The 20546-nt window shown below is 46.8% G+C and overlaps 1 protein-coding gene across 2 annotated transcripts in view; it reads right to left on the bottom strand.

The window, feature by feature from the left end:
- LAMB1 (laminin subunit beta 1) overlaps window positions 1-20546 on the bottom strand; it is a 71731-nt gene that overhangs the window by 18933 nt on the left and 32252 nt on the right. For both annotated transcript variants that reach the window (XM_080663904.1, XM_080663905.1), the window contains 11 exons: window positions 16809-16944; window positions 15329-15487; window positions 14364-14491; window positions 14014-14137; window positions 12971-13175; window positions 12075-12218; window positions 11624-11855; window positions 8768-8931; window positions 7598-7822; window positions 6375-6589; window positions 5618-5714 (listed from right to left, as the gene is read on the bottom strand). In XM_080663904.1, the coding sequence (XP_080520030.1) occupies window positions 5618-5714; window positions 6375-6589; window positions 7598-7822; window positions 8768-8931; window positions 11624-11855; window positions 12075-12218; window positions 12971-13175; window positions 14014-14137; window positions 14364-14491; window positions 15329-15487; window positions 16809-16944 (1829 nt within the window). The remainder of the gene's footprint in view (window positions 1-5617; window positions 5715-6374; window positions 6590-7597; window positions 7823-8767; window positions 8932-11623; window positions 11856-12074; window positions 12219-12970; window positions 13176-14013; window positions 14138-14363; window positions 14492-15328; window positions 15488-16808; window positions 16945-20546) is intronic.

Raw genomic sequence — 20546 nt, 5'->3', positions numbered from 1 at the left:
TAATAAGGTGCCACCCGGAGGTCTAAAATTCTGCTCAACAAACGATTTCAGTGGACATTTTTGGCAATTAACTACATAATTTGAAAAAAGCAGCCACGTTCTTTTCCCATAGCTCCATCTAATTTTGGATGACACCTATTCTTGTTCCTGCCGATCTCTTGATCCTGTCCCTTTAAGAGCAGTATTCTGAAGGGCCGGCAGGAATTCAGCTATTTCCAGTGGACAAGGACCAGTTCAGCTGAACTGACCAACATTCCTTTCCTTCAATTGAAAAGTAGAGAGTCAGATTTCACAGATGGCTGGATTGCAGTTTCATCAATGAAAAATTGATCCTGATCTTTCTCTGAAAAGATACCAAATGCCTATTCTAACATGCATAAGGTTTTAATTTCAAATTGCAGCTGGGAAACTGCTAAGCTCCTGTGGACATGTGCTTCCTTCCCTGCCTGTTGTTCCAGAATTGCTTCTCCAACCGGGTTCGCCTGGGAGGCGATGTTAACCATGTTGTAAAAACACTTCCCAAGAGTACTTTTTGACTGGAAGTGGAAAGGTTTGTTCTCACCTGACAATTTAAAATTTCATGGACACAGAAAACTATGAAAGGGACTCTCCAATCATCTCTTACACTCACGGGAACCTATAACATTGCAACAGTGCAGATCATCTCGGATGATTTCCAATGGATTTTCTCCTCAAGGGAAAGGGAGAGGTGTCCAGGTGGACCTGTAGCTCAGCCTTGCTTTAAGAAACGGGATTTGGGGGCAGAGGATCAAAAGCTTTCTCTTGGACAGAAGGAGAGAGTGTATAGCAAAAGTGAACAAATCATGATGATGAAGAATAGCACTTTGAAAATGAGACAGTCATTTTTAATGGGCCCTAAGAATTCCACCTTCATCTGTAAATATATTCTTGGTTATGTGGCCAGTAGATTTCCTCTACTTTTACTAAGTTTTCTTATCATTTCGAACAGGATCTCTGAAAGGTAGGTAAATGAAGAGTATTGCACCATTTAATAGATACTGAGGCCTGGGGGGAAAAAACCCTAGTAAGTCAATGTGAGAATGGGAAACAGCCAATGGACCTCTTTGTCAGTAGGTATAGTCTTTCTGCTTTTCTATATCCTTCCTCGCTTTCTCCAGATCTCCTCTGCCCACTGAAGGAAGTCCGCCTCAATGGCTTGGATACAAGGCTTTTCACAATCTGGTGAAACCGAATCTCTCCATGACTGTCCAGTGAGACGGTTCCTGAGGGCGCCCCTCCCACCCCAGTCTTGCTGCTACATGCTGTCCTTTCGGTCCTTTAGCCAGAACAACAATTCTCTCTCTCTAAATATCACAGCAGGTCCTCACTTGCATGTCTTTGGGCAAATCACTTCACCTCTCTGCGCCTGAGAGAGTTCTAGACTGTGAAACGGAGATTATACTTCACTCACAAGTTGTTTGTTGCAAGGATAAAATCAAGAATTTGCATCCAATATCCCTAAAAGTGCTCAGCACACAGCAAATACTCCGTAAATGACGACTAGAGCTTTTCTATGAAACCTTGCCCAACGACTTCAGCTCCTGCTGGTCTTGCCTCTTCTGACAGGTAAAAAGGTCTCCACTGGTTTCTCGCTCCTGCCATTGCACTACTTTTCCCCGTTTCCCCGGAGAGCCTGCAAGTGCCTCCCGTTCAGGTGGCAGCTTGTCTCTGTGTCCACTCCCTGCAGGCCCGGTGGGCAGTGCTCAGGGCTGTGTTGGTCCTCCACCTTTCCTTCCAAAACAAACCCAGCAGGGCCAGGGGAAGTGCTACATCCAGCCGCTAGCAAACAAGGTCCATTCTTTCCTGCCAGCAACCTTGTTCCAAAGTGACATGGGACTCCAGGTATCATGCCCAAAAGTTTACTGACACTTTACCTCGGCATTTCCAGTCTACTGTAAGGGCAGGAAATCTAAAATTTTTAATCTCTTAAATGTGTTGTTTTTTGCTTTACATCCTCTCCCTTCCTTAGCCCCACCTATCTATCTATCTATCTATCTATCTATCTATCTATCTATCTATCTATTTTAGCCTCAGTAATATAACTTCGGTTTTGGAATGAAAATTGGAGAATATTTGGAGATAGTAAATATTTAGGCTTTGCAGGCCAGTTGGTCTCTGTCACACTATTCAGCTCTGGCACTGTAGTGTGAAGGCAGTGCTGGACAATTCGTAACACACGGGCACACCTCTGTCCAATGAAACCTGACTGACAGACAGTTAGCTGTACTTGGCACATGGCCATGGTTTGCCTGCTTCTGGCATAGCCCAGCTCTTCAGGGACCATGCACTGCGATCAGAATTATGTAAGACAACTCTTCCCTCTACTAACAAGAGTATGGTGATTCTCTAGCAGGGGTCCTCAAACTTTTTAAACAGGGGGCCAGTTCACTGTCCCTCAGACCATTGGAGGACTGGACTATAGTTTAAAAAAAAACTATGAACAAATTCCTATGCGCACTGCGGGCCCGGGACGAGTCGGCTGCTAAGCAGGACAGGCAGCGGCACCCGGCGGGCCGGATAAGTGTCCTCGGTGGGCTGCATGTGGCCCACGGGCCGTAGTTTGAGGACCCCTCCTCTAAAGAATCAAATTAAGCCCTAACCGGTTTGGCTCAGTGGATAGAGCGTTGGCTTGTGGACTCAAGGGTCCCAGGTTTGATTCCGGTCAGGGGCATGTACCTTGGTTGCGGGCATATCCCTAGTAAGAGGTGTGCAGGAGGCAGCTGATCGATGTTTCTCTCTCATCGATGTTTCTGACTCTCTATCCCTCTCCCTTCCTCTCTGTAAAAACCAATAAAATATATTTTAAAAAAAATCAAATTAAATCTGATTTCCTGAGTCACACTGACAATAAATAAAAAAGAAAGTGGTTGTAAATGAATCCCAGGCTGAGAAAGGAATACAAGCATTCTAAAAATTTATGCCTGAGCAAAGAAATGGACTTAATTTTTCTTCTAAAACAATGTGAAATGAGAAACAAGCATGATGGCCACTGCCCACAGCTTCCCACCTATGGCCCACATTTCCAGTTTGCCCGGGTTTAAGAAACACTGGCCTTTCCCAAGACGGGAGACTCTTTGCTCTCTCTGAGTCCACAGAAAGATTCCGCATGTGACCCTTTGACTCCGAGGGGCACAGCGCAGAGCTCCAGGCTGAGGTTTTCTCTGACATGGTCAGCCGTGGGCGGGCGAGTTCTCTCCATCCCAGCACAGTGGTGGGCTTGTTCAGACTTGGCACCATCAGCCAAGCGCCTCAACCCGCCTGGACAATAGGAACATTCAACAGTTTATATGTTGGAGACTCTAGTGATTTGTCTTACATAACTGCATTTCTTCTCCACAAGGAGAATACTTAGCGAGGGCCTAAGCTTTCTATACGGTTATTGTCAATGAGGTGGCACCACAAAGTCTAAATCTGTGCCCTGTTCGATGGAAAGATTTGAAGTTGAAGACAACTTGGCAATTCATTATGTAATGTGAGAAAAGGGGTCACATTCTTTTCTCATAGTTCCATCTAATTTCCAAAGATAACCATTCTTGTCCCTGCTAATCACTGGGAGTCCAGTCCCTTCAAGTTCTTGTCATCCTATTACCATTTGTGACTACATTCCATCTGCTTCTGCATTTTTCGTCCCTGCCCTCATCAGATCATCCTGGTCCTGCTCCTACTGCCTCCCGGCACACAGGCTCTGCGGCTGCGGGGACTGCCCAGGGTTGAGTCAATTCTCACTCTCGCTGGGCGCTTTTTAAGCCAGGAGCTTCCTCCACAGGGTGTCAAAAGCATCTGGGTCCCAACAGTTTCTTATGTAATGGGCTGACCTTTTTTTCTGGGTAAAACAACGAATTTGGCAAACTATTCATTGCTTTCACTCTTTGCAAAGTTTCTAAAGCATGATCAACTTTTGACCCAAATAAAACTGATACTGTTCCTACGCCACAATTTTTCTGGCAGATTTAGAGCCAAGACTTTAAAGATAAAGGGTAAAGTTCTGAGCACTAAATGGACAATTCTCTGATGGACTCTGGCTCCGGTCACAGGCTTTTCATGTGAACTGAGCTTAGATGGAGCAAAAGGTCAGAACGCTTTGGCAGCCAACGCTATTTTTCCAGTGACACATGCTAATAGAATCGGGCTATAAGCAATGACAGAGCCATTATCTGTGGGGAAATCAAGCCCCTGGGACCTTAGGGGCATTACAAGATTGAGGGGTGTAACAGAACAGTGGTTAGAACTCTGGGGAAACCAGATTCCAAGCAGGGTTTTTCTTGCAGGAGACATCTTGGTGCACGTGGTGCATTGCATATCCCGGGCATTGAATGATAGTGAGAAAATCAGCCCCATTAAAACCAACATCTGGACCGAGGACTGATGAATGAAAAAGCACTTGTTTATTGACACAGCAAACATCATGTCCTCTGTGGAACAAACCCTAACCTAACTTAAGATGTTGGTCCAAGTCCTTCTGGCTAAGCTTCAATTGGAGAAACAAATCATATGCCTTTTGTTCTGGTCTTGTCCACTGTTTGAAAATTTTCCTGCTATTAAGGAACTGTGGTTGACTTAAAGAACACATAGTATCTGCCTGGGTTTCTGACCTTTGGTAAGAGAAAACTGAATGTACTGCTAACTTTCTCACTACGGTTGTACCCCAAAAAGAAAAAGTTGATACCGTCAACGTAATTTTTTCCATTTGTACAGGGATAATACACTGTATTAAATATGTAAGGTCTTCATCTACATGGGTTTGATTACAGAAACTAATAAAGTATTCTTTAAATTAAAAAAAAAGAAAAAGATCATTTTTAAATTTAGAGTTCAACAGGGACCTAGAATTTCAGATATGTAACAAAGAAAAGATATCAAAGAACAAGTATGAAGCTACAGAAGATATTTATCTATAGTTGTAAACTTAAAACATAGGGAAGAAAATCAAATAGGAAAACAGAATAGACACAATCTTTTAAAATCTTTTCTGTAAATGTTTTTACTTCCATATCTGAAAAGTAATCTGGCAGGTCAAAAAAAAAATATTGCTACAGCAGAAGACTTGAGCAATCCTAATGATTCACGGGATTTTAACAAGTTTCTGTTCTTAACAAAATGTCAGGTTCTCTCTCCCAGTCCTACTTCATCAGAAGCTTAGGTAGGAGTCGGGCTTCAGTCACACCGACAGACCCGGAGCTCCTGTCCCGTTTGCCTTGCTGTGCATGAAGGCGCTGTGACTACGCCCTGCAGTTCCCCGTCGCGGGGACATTGCACATGGTACAAATGCTGAGGGTTTACCTGTTTATCGGAATACATGGTTGCTATAAGCCCATTTTGCTGAAAAGCATTTTAACAAGCAATTTTGTGTATTTGTGATACCTGTGTGTGTCTGCGCAGAGACAAACAAGCGTTACGAGGAACACAGCAGGTCCACTTTTCACTACCCACACTTCCAAGGGCTAGATTGTTAGATTTTTAAACCAAGAGCGTGAATTTATTTTGTCATTAAACACAGAGTTATTACAGACAACTTAATTTGCGCTGCCCTTTAGAGTTTACAAAAAGCTGTGGCCTCCACTCTGAGCAAACACCAGCCGGAACGCCGCGGCCTTACCTCGGCACTCCACGTTGGGGTCTCCCCAGAAGAGCTCCTGGCACTCGCTGCAGGTGCGGCCCCCGAAGCCAGGCATGCACTGGCACTGCCCCGTGAACTGCAGCCAGAAACAGATCTCCGTCAGTGGGCTGCAGGGAAGCTGCCGGCCACACTTTCTTTCCCAGCTGCCAGTGAGGGGAATGGGACTGAGCTGCTGGCCTGAGGCCTCCACACCCTGACTGGAGAGGGGGTCTTCCTTCTGTCCCGGGTGCTAGGGGCTAGCTGCTCCAGTGCAGAGGTCAGAAAGGCCCCGAGCACATCACATCTTACTTACATGCTTCTTCACCACTAGCTACAGGCCCCTGGGCTCACCTGCCGGGGTAGCCCTCCTTTCTGAGGGTGTGTCCATGAGCACTTCTGACAGTGCTGCCTGGGGTACCTTTCAGGCCACGTGGCTAAGAAAGCAGCCAGGGACATTCTAATGTGGGTCAGCAGTGGGGGCCCTCTATTAAAATGCCATGGTTGCATGGGATGGGACCTCCGTGTATGGTTATGTCCCAGCCGAGGGGAACAAGTGACAGCTGACATGCAGCCTGTGCTGTGTTTCCCAAGCTGTGGGTCCTGCGGCAAGAAAGGCCGGGGCCACCGGGAAGGAGCCTTCCTCTCTCTACCTGGGACAAAGGCACCAAACAGCTGTCCCCTGGATTCATAAAGGCATCTTTCCTCAGCCCTGAGGCCTCCCCCTCCCTCCCCCCCCCCCCCCCCCACAGCACTTCACCTCATTACAGGATGGCCCGAAGGAATGAGCAGCATCACAGCTGCATGGGTCACACCCAGTCCCGCTGGCCAGCTGCCAGGTATTGGGTGCACAGCGGTCACAGTTCTGCCCGACCACATTAGGAAGACACGGACACTGGCCGGTGGTTTTGTCGCACTGGCAGTCGGAGCTGTTACAGTGGTCCTGCACAGTGCCCAGGGAGTTGCAGACACACTCTGGAAAAGAACACGACCAGATTGATTCACACAGCCATGCTCATAAACTACAGGCAATGCAAAGTGAGCTAGCTACCTCCCCAGGGCTAAGATGTTCCCCCTCCAGGTTTCAACCTGGAAATGCAAATAAGCAGTGAGAAGAATGGAGGTGATAAAAACTAACAAAACACACAGAGAACTACAAGTATTGTTCTTCAGAGGTTCTGAGGGTGTTCTATTCCACAGTCCTGTTTCCCACGCAGACAGGCACCACGGCACGCTCTGTCTAGCGGAATTTCAAAGTACTATGCACGTTTCATAAGCTGAGGATTTAACTAGAAATAATAAAAAATATTCCGTGGCAACTGAGACATATAATGATTTCAAACTCTTGGCAGAGAGCGGCAGTAATGGATGTGTGAGACAGCAGGTAGGAGCCCTTTAAGCAAGTAAGACTTGAAGGAATCCAGCCCTGCAGGTCCTCAACATTCCACACGTGTTTGCATAAACAAAGACGGGGCCTGGGGGCTGTGCACAGGAACAGCAGGCAACGCTCCCTGGTCTTGGTAAGAGAGAAATAAGGAAGTTCTGAATGAGAGACTTCAGAGGTGGTTCGTTCTTTTCCTCAGCCTAGGAGGCTCTGTCCATCAATGGCAGACAAGGCATGGACCAGAGTGGGCATCTAGGATCTCCAAGTCCTAGCCAATCAGCAGCTTCCTGGGCAGAACCTGTATAAAATCAATACACTTTAATGGATGGCACTGATCGGCCACACAGTTTTTCCTTTTGATTGTCTCTCTCAGGCACTGAGTCATACTCTGAGACTTCAGTTCTGCTAGAAAATGAGGATATAAAGAAAAGAAACAAAGATCAGTCTCATCTTTCTTTTGCCAAAAGAGCACTTTTACCTTCTCTGAACAAGGGACAAGTGTATTCCCAAAGGAAAGAAATACCAGAAGAACGGAATCCCCCATGAAGAAGAAAGTGGAAACCCTCCTAATAAATGGGCACAACAGACGTGCATCTTACTCCGACAGTCCTGCTGGAGGGCGTCCCCATAGTAGCCGAAGCGGCAGCGCTGGCAGTGCTCCCCTTCCGTGTGGTACAGGCACTTGAGGCACCTCCCAGTCTCCTTGTCACAGGCGTCTGGGTCGGTCGTGTCAATGTTGTGGTGACAGTGGCAAGGCCGACACGCCCCTCCAACATCAGAGGGATTGCCAAAGAAGCCCGAGGCACAGTCCTCGCATCTGGAGCCTATTGTCCAATAAAACCAAGCACAATACCTTTAGCCTGCAGACACAAGGCCTAGTCCATCCACATTCCTGCCCAGAGAGTCAGCCAGGCTGTGCTCCACACCACACTAGTTACCCAGCTCGGGGTTCCCACATCTTAAGGGGGGGAAGCCAGGCTTCTATAAGTAACACGGCTGCAGCCTGTCTCAGAAGCCACAGCAGGGCATGGATGCCTGTAGGAGTTCCGGCACAGGGGCTTTTAGCTTCTCACTACACAGGAATCGAGCAGATTAGGAGCTAAATTAATGATCTAATGGGTAATGCTTAGCTTGGTGTTAAATCCTAATCCAAGGATTATATTGACTGAAAAATCACTGCTCCTGCCTGAGCAACCTGAAAAATGGGGTCCTTCATGATGACCAAATTCCCTAAGAAATCCCGAAACCACAGGTAAATGTTTACTGAGCTGTGGATAAGTGTAACTAGTATTTGAAAGCATGGGATCAAGTATGAAATAAAAGGGAGTTTATTTTCACTACTCGCTACACTCCTTGAGTGTTGACAGATAAGGTAAGTATAACCAACAAGAAGAATGTATCTAGCGTTGGCTGGCTCGGTGCCCTGGGGACCCCCTACACGATATTCTTTTCTTCCGTCACATCACTCCTTTGAGAGTCTTCTGCTAGGAGCTGGCCAAGGGAAGGGAGAAGTCAAATGTAAATTAAAGGTGTTCACAGGGATTTGTTTATGGATTCAAATGAGCTTGCTCTCCTGCTCTGTACTGTAACATTATCATCATCGAGACTCGAGAATGACTCTATCCCACGTGCCAAACAAGAAAAGAGTATCTTTTCAGATTCCCTTCAATGGTAATTAAGGATTGGCTCATTCTTCATCTATTTCCTTCATTAACAACTAACTCGTAAAAAAACACCTCTCTTCTTTCAAGAGTTTCTACATTACTTACCAATGTACCCAGGGTTACAGACACACGCGAGCTGTAAAGTTACAGGATCTTGATAGCAGCTACTGGCAAACTGGCGTCCGCTGTCGGGACCATCTGGGCACGGACAAGGGCGGCAGTGATCTCCTGACCCAATGATGGGATCACCATAGTAACCCGCCAAGCACCTACATCAGTCACAAAAGAGAGAGGGTCCTGAACCAGACTTGTAAGAAACCTGCTACAAGAAAAAGTCTTAGAAACTGCACTCTCTGTTTGGGAACACACTTCCCAATGGAACAGTGGTTCTCAAACGTTAGTTCTAATCAGAATTCCCGAAAGGACTTGTTCTAACTGCGATTGCTGGGCTTCTCCCGTTTCGGACTGAGGTGGTCCCAGGTAATGCCAATACTGCTGGTCTGGTTTCACACTTGCAGGGCCACTGCATTAGGGTGACATCCCTGGCCTCACCTGGACCCTCCCTACCTCCTTCCCAGGGAAAGAGGTGTATCTCCCCATGTGCACCCCACTGTCCCGTCAGCTGCCCGCCTGCCCTGAGCATTCTGGTCGGCTCCCTCCTTGCATTGAGTCTGGGGAAGGGGTGGGGGGACCTGTGGTTGTCTGCCTCTGCCTGAGAGGGTGACATGCTAGCTAGCCCATGGTGGATGTTCTGCAACCAGCCTTTACCAGAAACAGAGCTGATAAGGAAGCACTCCAGCTGCATGACTCTTGCGTCTATCTCTCCGGTGGTTTCAAAGTTGGTCAGGGATGAGGAATGTTATTTATCAACTCCTCCGTCCCATCTCCTCTCCTCACAGATAAGGAACCCTTGGAGATTAATTGATTTGCAAGTTTACACAACTCGTTAGTAAAGAGCCAGGATTTGAATGCAGCCTCCTGACTTTCAGCAAGGAATTCTTGGACCATGTCATGCTGCTTCTCAATATGAATGGTGTTTAGGTTACTTGCTTACTTCCTGTAACCTACGAGCTTAAAGGAATTTGAAGATCATCCAATCCAACCTAGTTATTCACTAACAGAAAGGTGGATGCTTGGAAAGGTGAGATAACTCCTCCAAGGTGATAAAGCAGATCAGAAGCGGGATAGGGCCTGGAACTCAGGTCTAAGGATTTCCAATTCAGTTTGTTTTTCATATTTTTTTTTCCTTTTTGAGGCAGAGGTACTATTTTTTAAGTGGGTGTGGGGGAAGATGAAGAAATAGAAGGGAAAAGTTGTTCAAAGGAAACTAACCATGTGCTGGGGAATTGGTGGTGATGAAGCAATTTCATACACTGGGTTTTGAGAAAGTTTTCTAGGTGAAATAAACCCACATACATCATGACAGAAACTGAGTGTCCATTTCTTGGCTCCCCCCTCCACTTCCCACTTAGGGGACAATCTGAGCCTGGAGCTTCTTTTTAAATTCATGGGCTTCATACTAATTATCTTGGAAGAGGAAAAGAATGATGAGAAATCAGCTCAAGCTAGAAGCAAATTACTTAATAAAGTTTTGTTGTCCAAACTAGGGCTAAATATCTTTCCTCCTCCCACACCCTCTCTCGTTGTCCAGCAAGAAATCAAAATGCTTTACAAGTAAATCCAAGAACAGTTGGCAATATAAACCAAGCCATTCTCACGGGATGTTCTTGCAAAGACATTACACAGTGTGCTGATTGCGAATCGGCATGTGGACACCACCTTTGTTGACTGTGCTCCCCCTCTAATCTGATTTTCTCATCTGTCTCTTTTTCTCTAATTCATTTTCTATCTCCCATTGAAAAAATAACAGAAAACTTAATGCAGAAAACAAAAGAGAACACCAACATACTAATTTCTTCCTTTCAATCTTGTGTAGTTCATTCCTTATAGCCTTTTACAACACAGTTTTGTGGTTGGAAGGAATAATTTTTACTCAAAGAAGTAATCACTGGAACCTCCAAATTCTTGAATACCCTCTAGCACAGAGACAAGAGCCACACATTTGCTTCCATGCACACCTTCATGCCATAAGTTAATCACATATTCATTTTTACTAACAATTTCTCTTTCATGTGATGAGCGACTTTTGTACTGACTGAGGCGACTTGCTGAAATTTTAAAAACAAAAACCCCATATAGAGTGAATGGATATTAAAAGAGAAAATTTACTGACATGGAAGGTGAAGACCAGTACTAAAAAAAAGGCAAGTTCTAATAGCATGTCTGCCTTTCTTAATTAGTGATGAATAGTTAAGTCAGCATGCCATTCTCTCATAGGGACTATTTCTTATCGAGTGAGCGGGGCTGTAATGTTACTAGAAGGACAGTCTATGTCCCAGGCTTATTACATCCAGTGCAGTGCTTTGCATTCATAACAACTCTCCCATTCACAGCTGCTAACTGCAGAGCAGATCTACTTTTGCACATTTTATGTGGTCTGGTCTCCTGGAAACTATAGCTACATAAAATGTTTAAAAACACACACAACACAAAGCTATTTAAAATGACTCATCCCATTTGGACTGGGTTTCCAGTTTGACTGAAATTAGGCATTAACATTTCACAATTCGCATCCCCCGCCAGAATCTGCTGGGACAGAGAGATGATTTCTGCCCAGACCTATGGCGACCTCCAGGATGCCCCTCCGAGAGGGCCGATGCATGCCGGGCTTGCTCTCGGCCACGTCCCCAGCCCAGAACCATGCCTGCCTGGCACACAGAAGGTGTAAACTAGATAGGTACTCGATGAATGAACGAGTTCCTAGAAAATACTGAAGTGGTCAGAAACGACCGAGCCATCTGGAGCCCGGTGGAGATTCCTTCTGTGGTTTCCCGAAGATGATGTTGACTCAGCCAAACATGATCTCGTTCTCTTTACTTTCAAGAGGCTGTGCCCACGTACCTTTCACAGTTATGGCCCGTGGTGTAGTCCTGGCAGCTCAAGCACTCCCCTGTCACCGAGTCGCAGTCATCGGCGTGGCCGTTGCACTGGCAGGGCTGGCAACTCGGGAAACCCCAGTACCCGGGTAAGCACCGGTCACACTGCCGTGCATACACCCCCTGGAAGCAGTGGCACTGGCCGGTGACGGGGTCGCAGAAAGCACTGACAGACCCTTGCAGATGGCAGTCACACGCTGGAGAGACACACAACCGGGAAACCACCTTGAGAAACGCATTACATGCAAGCACATCCCTCATGCAGGCTCCCTCAGCATGCCCGCAGGCTCCCTCAGCATGCCCACGGGCTCCTGGGATCGACTTCCAGAGGGAAGCATTGCCTCCGAAGCTGGGGTGACCACCCCAGGATTTGTCAGGTAATCTGCAGGAGTACATTCCAGGTCAGATTAACCTACGTTTGCATCCACTGGGGCCAAAGCCGAAGGTTCCAGGAGCACATCTGTCGCAGGTTCTTCCAACCACGTTCGGCCGGCACTGGCACTGGCCTCCGTTGGGGTCACAGACGGAGCTTAACGAGCCCTGAGGGTCGCACTCACAAGCTGCAGGGGAAGAAGAGGTCACAGCCTGGGACACAGCAGCGGCTCCTCCCAAAAAGGAGGGCAGCTTGTCAGCCCGGCTCTGACCCGGCCTGTCCCTTCCCTGGGGCTCTCTCCGGTCCTTCCTCCTTGACTGCCTGGGCTTATTCAGAATTCCCACGGAAACCAGTCTCATCCCTGTGAGGAGCAGGAGGGAAGCCACAGGACAGAGTTGGCAGATACAAGCAGGTTTTCTAGGAAAACCATTAAGGTTTTCTCTCCTTCAAAGCTGACATATCACAGGACCTAAGACAAAAGCCCAGGGACCTCTGGGAGATGGTCGACCTTTCAAAGAGAAAACCAAATTCAGTTCTGTGCTGCTCCTCTGACCCCGTCCCCGTCCCACATTGATTGCATTCGCAAAGGGGCTTTGTCACTGAAATAGTCGTTAAAAAAAAAAGAAAACTAGTTTTTGTTCATCCTCACCCAAGGCTATTTTTCCATTGATTTTTAGAGACAGTGGAAGGGAGGGGGACAGACACACAGAGAGAAACAACGAGGTGAGAGAGACACAATTGGTTGCCTCCCGGTGCCCCAACCAGGCCAGGGAGCCAAACTGGCTAGGGCTAAAGACAAACCATTGTTGAGACACGATTTTTCTTGTGCCGCCTGCCTAACAGCTATCTACAGGGGGTACTTTCCAACGTACCTCACGATGCCAAGTGTGCTCTTGGCTCTCAAGAAAGAAGGGCAGAAGCAGCTGTGCTAATACCTACCCAAGCCCGTCTGGTGTATCAGGGCAGAAATGCTAAAGATTATGTTCCTGCAAACGTCAGTCATTGGCGTTTTCACGACGCTTCTGCTGTTCTCCAGACATCGGTATCTCTGGAAGATTTCCCAGGCACTGTTGGTGGCAGCCCCATCTCCCGAACCTCCCACGGTGAAGATGTCCAGCGACTGACAGAACGGCATGAGGACGAGCTATGAGGAAACGAGATCAGCAAAGTGTTCGTACACTGATGCCCCGTGTCCACAATGACGGCAAGTAAACACATAAAACCCCAAATGCTTCTTTGACTCACGAAAAGGACAAGTCCGATTCTCTTAATAAACCTTCCCATTCTTAAAATCTTCTTGCCAGAAAGGGTTTAAACCTTAGACAGTTTGATGGTTTTTGAAGTGTCATTTTAAGACATTTCATATAATCAGAGGGTGGAATTTTGTTTTGTTTTGTTTTTAAATCCTCACTTGAGGACATGCTTAGAGAGAGGAAGGGAGAGAGGGAGAGAGAAACATTGATCTGTTGCCTTCCACATGTGCTCCGATTGGGATCAAACCCACAAGTCAGGTATATGCCCTGATGGGGAATCGAATCAGCAACCTTTAGGTGCACAGGACGATGTTCAAACAACTGAGCTAGGGCCAGAGGGTGGAGTTTTACTAGAACAAATAAGCAAAGCATCCTTGGAGGTAAAAAGATGACTGCCTAGCCAGGGGTCCTCAAACTATGGCCCACGGGCCACATGCGGCCCGCTGAGGACATTTATCCGGCCCGCCGGGTGCCACTGCCTGTCCTGCTTAGCAGCCGACTGGTCCAGGGCCCGCAGCGCGCATAGGAATTTGTTCATAGTTTCTTTTTTAAACTACAGTCCGGCCCTCCAACGGTCCGAGGGACAGTGAACTGGCCCCCTGTTTAACAAGTGTGAGGACCCCTGGAGCCTAGCCTCTCAGCATGACCCCTCCACAAACCCTCTGGGAGGAAGACGAACACTTCCTGCCCAGCCTTCCCTGCGCGTGCCGGAAACAGCCCTGCACTTACTGAATCGATAAGCGTGTAGGGGTTCTCCACACTGCTATCGGAGGAGGTGTACTGGGGCAGCTCCAACCTGACTGTGTAGTTCACGCCCTTCTCAAAGCACACGGGGCGCGGGAGGACGACGTACCTGCCCCAGATCAAAAAGAACAACAACAGAAGTCCACCTTTAAGTATCCGGGCAGTCAATCAAAGCGCTACGCCGCTCTTTCCGAAGGAAGCAAGTCAACCGTCAGTGTTTGCCTTTGACCCTGAAATAGTAACGGTACAACGCACAAGGCAAGATACCAAAAAATAAAGGAAACATTCAATTTGCATATTGGTTCTCTTGAGCTGCAAACCGCGGTCACACTGACCTTGACCCAGGCGATAAGGACACCACCTGGTTGTCGTCATCAGGAACTGTGTTACCGCATCGGCTGCTGGTTGGAATCTTCCCCGGTCGCTGCACCGTGATGACAGCCTTCTCCCAGTGGTCGGGGAGCTAGAGTAAGAAACCACCAATGAAAAGGACCATCTTCACTGGCCCACTGCTCCTGTCTATAAAGACCTCCACCAAGTTTAACTGGAGAGCACTTGCTTGCGTTTCTCTTCCCTCTTTACCATTTCCTCTGCTATCACCCCAGTTCCAGCCCTAATCCCTTCCCACCTGGACCTGAAACAGCATCCCAACTGCTCTCCCTGCATCTCCCAACGTCCCTTTCCACCCCTGTGAAAACACAGCTCAGATCATGACAATCCCCTGCTCTAAACCTTCAATAGCTTCCTCTTAATACAGAGCCCAAGTTCATTCCCTGGTCCGAGCATCTTTCCTAGCAGCATGCCTGACCATATATCCCTTACACCCAGCTACGTGGAATGACTCTCAAAACACTCTCCTCTCCGCTGCTCATGCTATCCCTGACTTCCTCGTGTCAAAATGTCATCTGTGTTGAAGGCGAGGCCTACATCTGTTTCTATGAAACATGTTGGCAGCCCCTGGCCCAGCCTGCAGGTGAGAGGCTCTCATTCTGATCTTACAGTTAGGGGCATGTGTGTGTCTGTCCCTGGGAAGTGCAGGCCTTGAGGGCAAGGACAGGACCGATACAACATTCTTTCCACCACCTCAGTTCTCAGCAAGCTTAGGTGCCTAACAAGAGATGGCTAAATGTTCCTGAAATTGAATTCAAGAAAAATGTACATTTTCACATCCATGGAGGCTAGAAAGTCAGAAGTTCTCTATTCCAGTGTAACCTCCAAATTTCACAAAAACAGTGTCCATTAGAAGAAAGACTTCTCTACCAATATCCCCCTCATCCCCAATATTTCATGGAGGGTTTACCTGTGGCTCGTAGCGAATTAGGATTTCATACTCCATGGAGTATGGTATGTTGTCAATGAAAAACTCCAAATAAGCCCCTTCTGGCACTTGGACAAAGCCCGCTCCGGTCCAGGAGGGAATCCGGTCCTGCACATACTGCCGCTCTACGATGGTGACCCCCTGAGGACAAGCAGACAGTCTTTATGTGTTACTTGCAATGCAGTTCAATTAAATGTAACAGTCAAAGTAATCTGAAGTCACCCAAAGGCGCAAAACTGTATTATTATGCCTATTTTTTTTTTAGTCTTATTTTCCCAGTAGACTGTAAAATGTTTTTAAATATATAAGCAGCAAATTGGGTTTTTAGTTTTGTGGTTGAGGTATTCTTGGGATAGTGGAGGTGGGACTCCAAGGCCTAGGACAGACCTTCTGTGATAGAACCAGTGGGATGAGCATAAAGGAAGGAAAGAGAACATCCCACATGTTGCCGTGAGCCAGCCTAGGAGTCACAAGGCATTTCCCAGATTTTCTACAACGTCAGGCCAATATTTAGTGGACTTATTTCTATCCGCCTTTCTCACTGGCATTTGTTTCAAGCACCAAGGACAAGTGAAGAAACGATACAATCACGAATGCTCACTATTGATGAGCTCATTGCGACTGTCACTGAGGCTGAGAATTGACCAAGTTGAGCTGCTTAACTCAACACGCATTTGGAGTTGTTCACAGGGTGACATAATGCCTGTGATTAGTCATCTCCACAGAAGTCCTGCATTCCCGTGTGTGTGTGTGTGTGTGTGTGTGTGTGTGTGTGTGTGTGTGTGTGGCTTTACCCAAGAAGAGGTAGGACCTACGTTATCCTATCCTCAGATCTGGTCTAGACTTATGAGGTGACCAAACAAACAAAAAAAAAGGGCAAGAAAATGACACCCTGAGCCTTCGGGGCCCAGGCTTTAAGAGACCTGACAGTTCTGTCTCCTCCTCCTTGGAAGCCAGGTGCCATGTAAGAAGTCTCACTATCCTGCCTCCATCGTGCTGTGAGGAAGCTCAAGACAGCTGCGTGGAGAGGTCATGCAGAGAAAATCGCCCAGCCAGCCACCAGCGGCTTCAGCCACCCAAGCTAAAGTGCCAGACACATGGCTAAGCCACGACATGTTAACGGCTTATTCCACAGCAAGAGGAAATGGAAACAATGTCCTCTCTGAGTACTTACTATAGCAGATCAACAGCAACCGTGCAGCAGAAGTGGAAAGAAGAATGGAAGAAGAAAAAGCACACAAAAATATCCCCAAACACCAAAGGCCTTTATTAGTGAACGTCTCCGAGTGTCTGCGAGCCACATATGTATTTAACTTTAAATACGATGTTCCCAAGTTCCTATGGTCCTGATCCTTACTTTGGGCTCACCGAAAAAATATTTCTGGTTTGTTTACAAAACGTGTACATGTCATCACTGCTTCCAAACACCGCTTTACCGACCTGCCAAGCGCCCGCTACTTACGGGCCCAAAGTTGGCTTCTTCTGCTTCATAGATGTAGTGATCCAAGGTGGTAAAGTAGTAGCCCGATTCCACTTCGTTGCACTGACGTCCGATCATGTGGGGTCGACACAGGCACTGGCCCGACTCCGCGGAGCAGCTGGGAAGGAGCAGAGCGGGTCAGCATGCTCACCTCTCATAAAGGAACCCCACTGGACGCCGTTGTACATTTGCCATTAAACATTAAATGGGGTGCAGGACTTAGGTGGGATTTTCTTATTTCCTGTGGAAAATAAGTACTTGGAAAAACCACGTTCTGTGATTAATCCCAAACTCTGCATGACCTGGTCTTTCACGTTTACCTGCCCTGCCCTGTCTTCACTATGCTTCGGCCACACCACCTTGGGGATTTTTATAGATATAACAAATGTTCCTGTTTTTATTTTTATTATTTTTTTTGCTACTGCTTAGGTTGCTTGCCTTATTTTCAGCTGCAACCCCTTTCCTGTGCTTTAGACCCAAATATCCAACTCCTAGGACAGTTCTAACTTAGCTGCCCCAGAGACTAACGGCACTCAAAAGGACAGCACTCAATGCCTCCCATGTTCTCTACTGGGGACAACACCACCACCACTGAGTCAATCAAGTCAGAGACCTGGAATTTATTCTCTGGGTTCCTTCTTCATATCAATCAGGAACCAGCTTCTGCGAATTCGCCTCCTAGCGGCTTCAGGTGCGTCTCTTCCCCTTTCCATGAGCTACGCCATGCCTTTCTTCCTTCTCTCACTCGCAGGAAAAGCAACTATAGTCTCCTAATTGGTATCTTTGTTGCCAGTCTTCCAACTTCCCAACCTAAGCCGCTGCCCCACAGCTGCCCAGATGAACCTTTCTAAGATGCATGAACTGTTACCACTTCCTGGCTACAGTGGCCTTGGGGAGGTGCAACAGGACTTCCACAGTCTGGCCATCTCTACCTTTCCAGCCTCATCTCCCCCCTCACCTCTCCCCACACTGAGCTACTTACAACTTCTCAAATGCGCTGGGTGACTCAGGACCTCCTGCCTTTGCTTATGCTATTCTTACAGCCTGGAATGCCCTTCTCCCTGATTCACCCAGCAAAGGTCCACCTATTCTTCTTTCCAGATTCACCAAGACTCCTGCTGTGGCATTCCCTGACCATCATCCCACTCCATCAAATGCAACACCTTCTCTTTCATGCCACCACCTCCTTGCAGAAGGAAGGATGTATTTACAACGTCTACAACAAGGCTGTCACACAGCAGCTGTTCATTAAAGCTGAGGCCCTGTGTTTTCAAATCCTACTTATTTTTCAAAGCCCAGCTCAACTTTCATGAAGTTTTGTTTGGTTCCCTCCTCCTACATTCCTATTGGTGCTTCCTGAGGCTTCAATTATTCCTTAGCTGTACTGTTTAGACATTTATGGCCTTCTCTCTGTAGTATAATTATTGGCAGACCTGTTTAACCCCCTCTTGGACTGCAAACTCCTGGGGGCCCGGGCTGTGCCTTGTTCACCTCAGTCAGCCCCGTAGGGCCTGGCCCAGGGCTCTGCACGCAGAGTGCACTCAAACACTGGCTCAACAAACAAATGCATGAAGGACAGAAGTTCTGAATTTTAAAAGCAAACAGAAAAAGAATAGGAGATTTACTGTAATAACACAACTTTTAAAAATTAGCCCATTACTCTTTTAGGTAATAAAGGCCTCGGGATGAACTATAATTTATTCATTTTGTTCTCAGCCTGCATCTGTCTTTTTCCTTAGTATCATGACTTTGTGTACATGGTAAAACCACATTATACACATTCATTTTTACTTCATTAAAGTCATGTGGTTTGAAACTATTACTTTAAACCCATTCCCAGACTTCATTTTTTTTTTCTTATCCCAAAGTTCATTTTAAACCAAGTCTCTAAGTGCAAATAAAGTCTTCTTCTGTATATCATGTGAATTACCCTGCAGGAATATGAATACTTAACGTCCCGGAGCCAATTCCCACAGGAGAAAAGCTTGTTCCAATTAGGACCTAGCCCTCTTGTGGCCCAGTCCACCAACAAAAGCCATTTCTAAAAATCCAGGCATCAGACGCTACATCCTATGGACAAATGAAAATCTTTATTTCCTGCCCAGATGATTACTGAGGGAACTTATGTCCAAAACACGAACCACCGAAGAACAGAACTTGATTCTTCAAATGCCATCACTAGAAAATAAGCAAATAAAGCTGAGGACAAGGCCAGTGGGCAGACCCCTGATGTGGCCTCTTACCGGCAGCCCAATTCTAAAGAAAAAACAGCGCCGGAGAACCTGATCAGGTGAAAGGAATCCCCTTAACAACAGCCCTGGCACTCCTCTGTGTGTCCACAGACCTGAACTGTCATTGCTAGGCACGACTCGCATTCAACACGCACTCCTTCAGCGCACGCACCCTTGTGGCTTTATCTGCCTGAGCAGAGGGCCCTCGCACCTACAGCTCTCGGCATCTGTTCAGCCGTGCTCTGGGTGTATACATCCAGCCACGAATGGGACATTTCCATAGTTTGCCCAGCTGTCATCTCTAATTCGTCTTGTCCCCACCTGCTCGTCACCTGTCCCCCTGATTTCTTATATTCAGCTCTGCTATGTCAGTCAGCAGATTAAAAATTCTTCTGATGTTGTAGGTGAGACGTAACCTTCCCTTTTCTTTATCCCCAATATCCAAGTCTTATTTCGAGATGTTTTTCAACTCAGTTTCTGCTCACTGTCACTTCCACTCTCCTAGTCCAGTATGTCGTCTTTCTATACCTGCTCCTCTAGCAACCTTCCAAACTGACCTCTTCAGCTCTTCTCTGCTCCTGCCCAGTCATCCCGTCTACACTGCCAAGCCAACATTCCCACAGCACTGCGTTCATCGTTTCACAAAAAATCCACAATTGTTTCCACTCATCTTCTATCAAGTCACGATGCCCCTGCCTGGTTTCCAGCAGCCTCTGTAACCCACGCTTCTTTCTCTGGTGCCCGCCCTTTAATCTCAGATCAGCCTCACTCCTCATCCTCTTCCACAATTATTTACTGAGCAAATATGGTCCTGGAGGCCATGCTTCCTGGTGTTAATACTCTCACATTTTGGTCCATTGTCAACTTTCTTCTGAATCAATCCTTACTTCCTTGGTAAAGTTCATTATTTCTGGCTAAATGATGAGAAAGAAAAATGGGGAGTCGGGGGAACAGTCCTTGTCCTTAAAGAAATTACATTTAATTTGGGAGACTAAAAAATAAAGCAATTGACCAATACAATAAGTAAAAATGCTGTAAGTACCTATATAGAGCTACAAGCTAAGTACTGTGCGTTTAGAGGAAGGCATTGCTCAGCCGATTAAGGGCAGCATCATGAAAGAGGTGGCTCTGAAGGTCGCAGAGGATCTTGACTGACAGAGAGAGGGCAGGAATGACAGGAGCAAAGAGGGTAATGGAGGAATGTGAGCAAAGATGGTCAAAATCAGACCAGACCTTGACTTTGCCACACTCACTCCCTCTCCATGCCTTCAGCAGTCTTCTTCCTCGCAGCTAGAAGGCTTTCCTGCCCACTTGTTACATTTCTCAAATCTCACTCATTTTTTAAAAAGCCAAGCTCAAATACTACCTCCTCCAAAGTGAGACAAAGTATTTGTTACATGTAGTTATCCTTCCCTGTGTTGAAGTAAAAATCATATTGGATAGAAATGGTGCATTTAAAAGTTTGTATGTTAACCCCACAAATTTCCCT

This window comes from Plecotus auritus, assembly GCF_963455305.1.
Source record: "Plecotus auritus genome assembly, chromosome: 4".
NCBI classification, from domain to species: Eukaryota; Metazoa; Chordata; class Mammalia; order Chiroptera; family Vespertilionidae; genus Plecotus; species Plecotus auritus.
The sequence above is the reverse complement of the archived record's forward strand: the minus strand, read 5'-3'. Positions and strand labels throughout refer to the sequence as shown.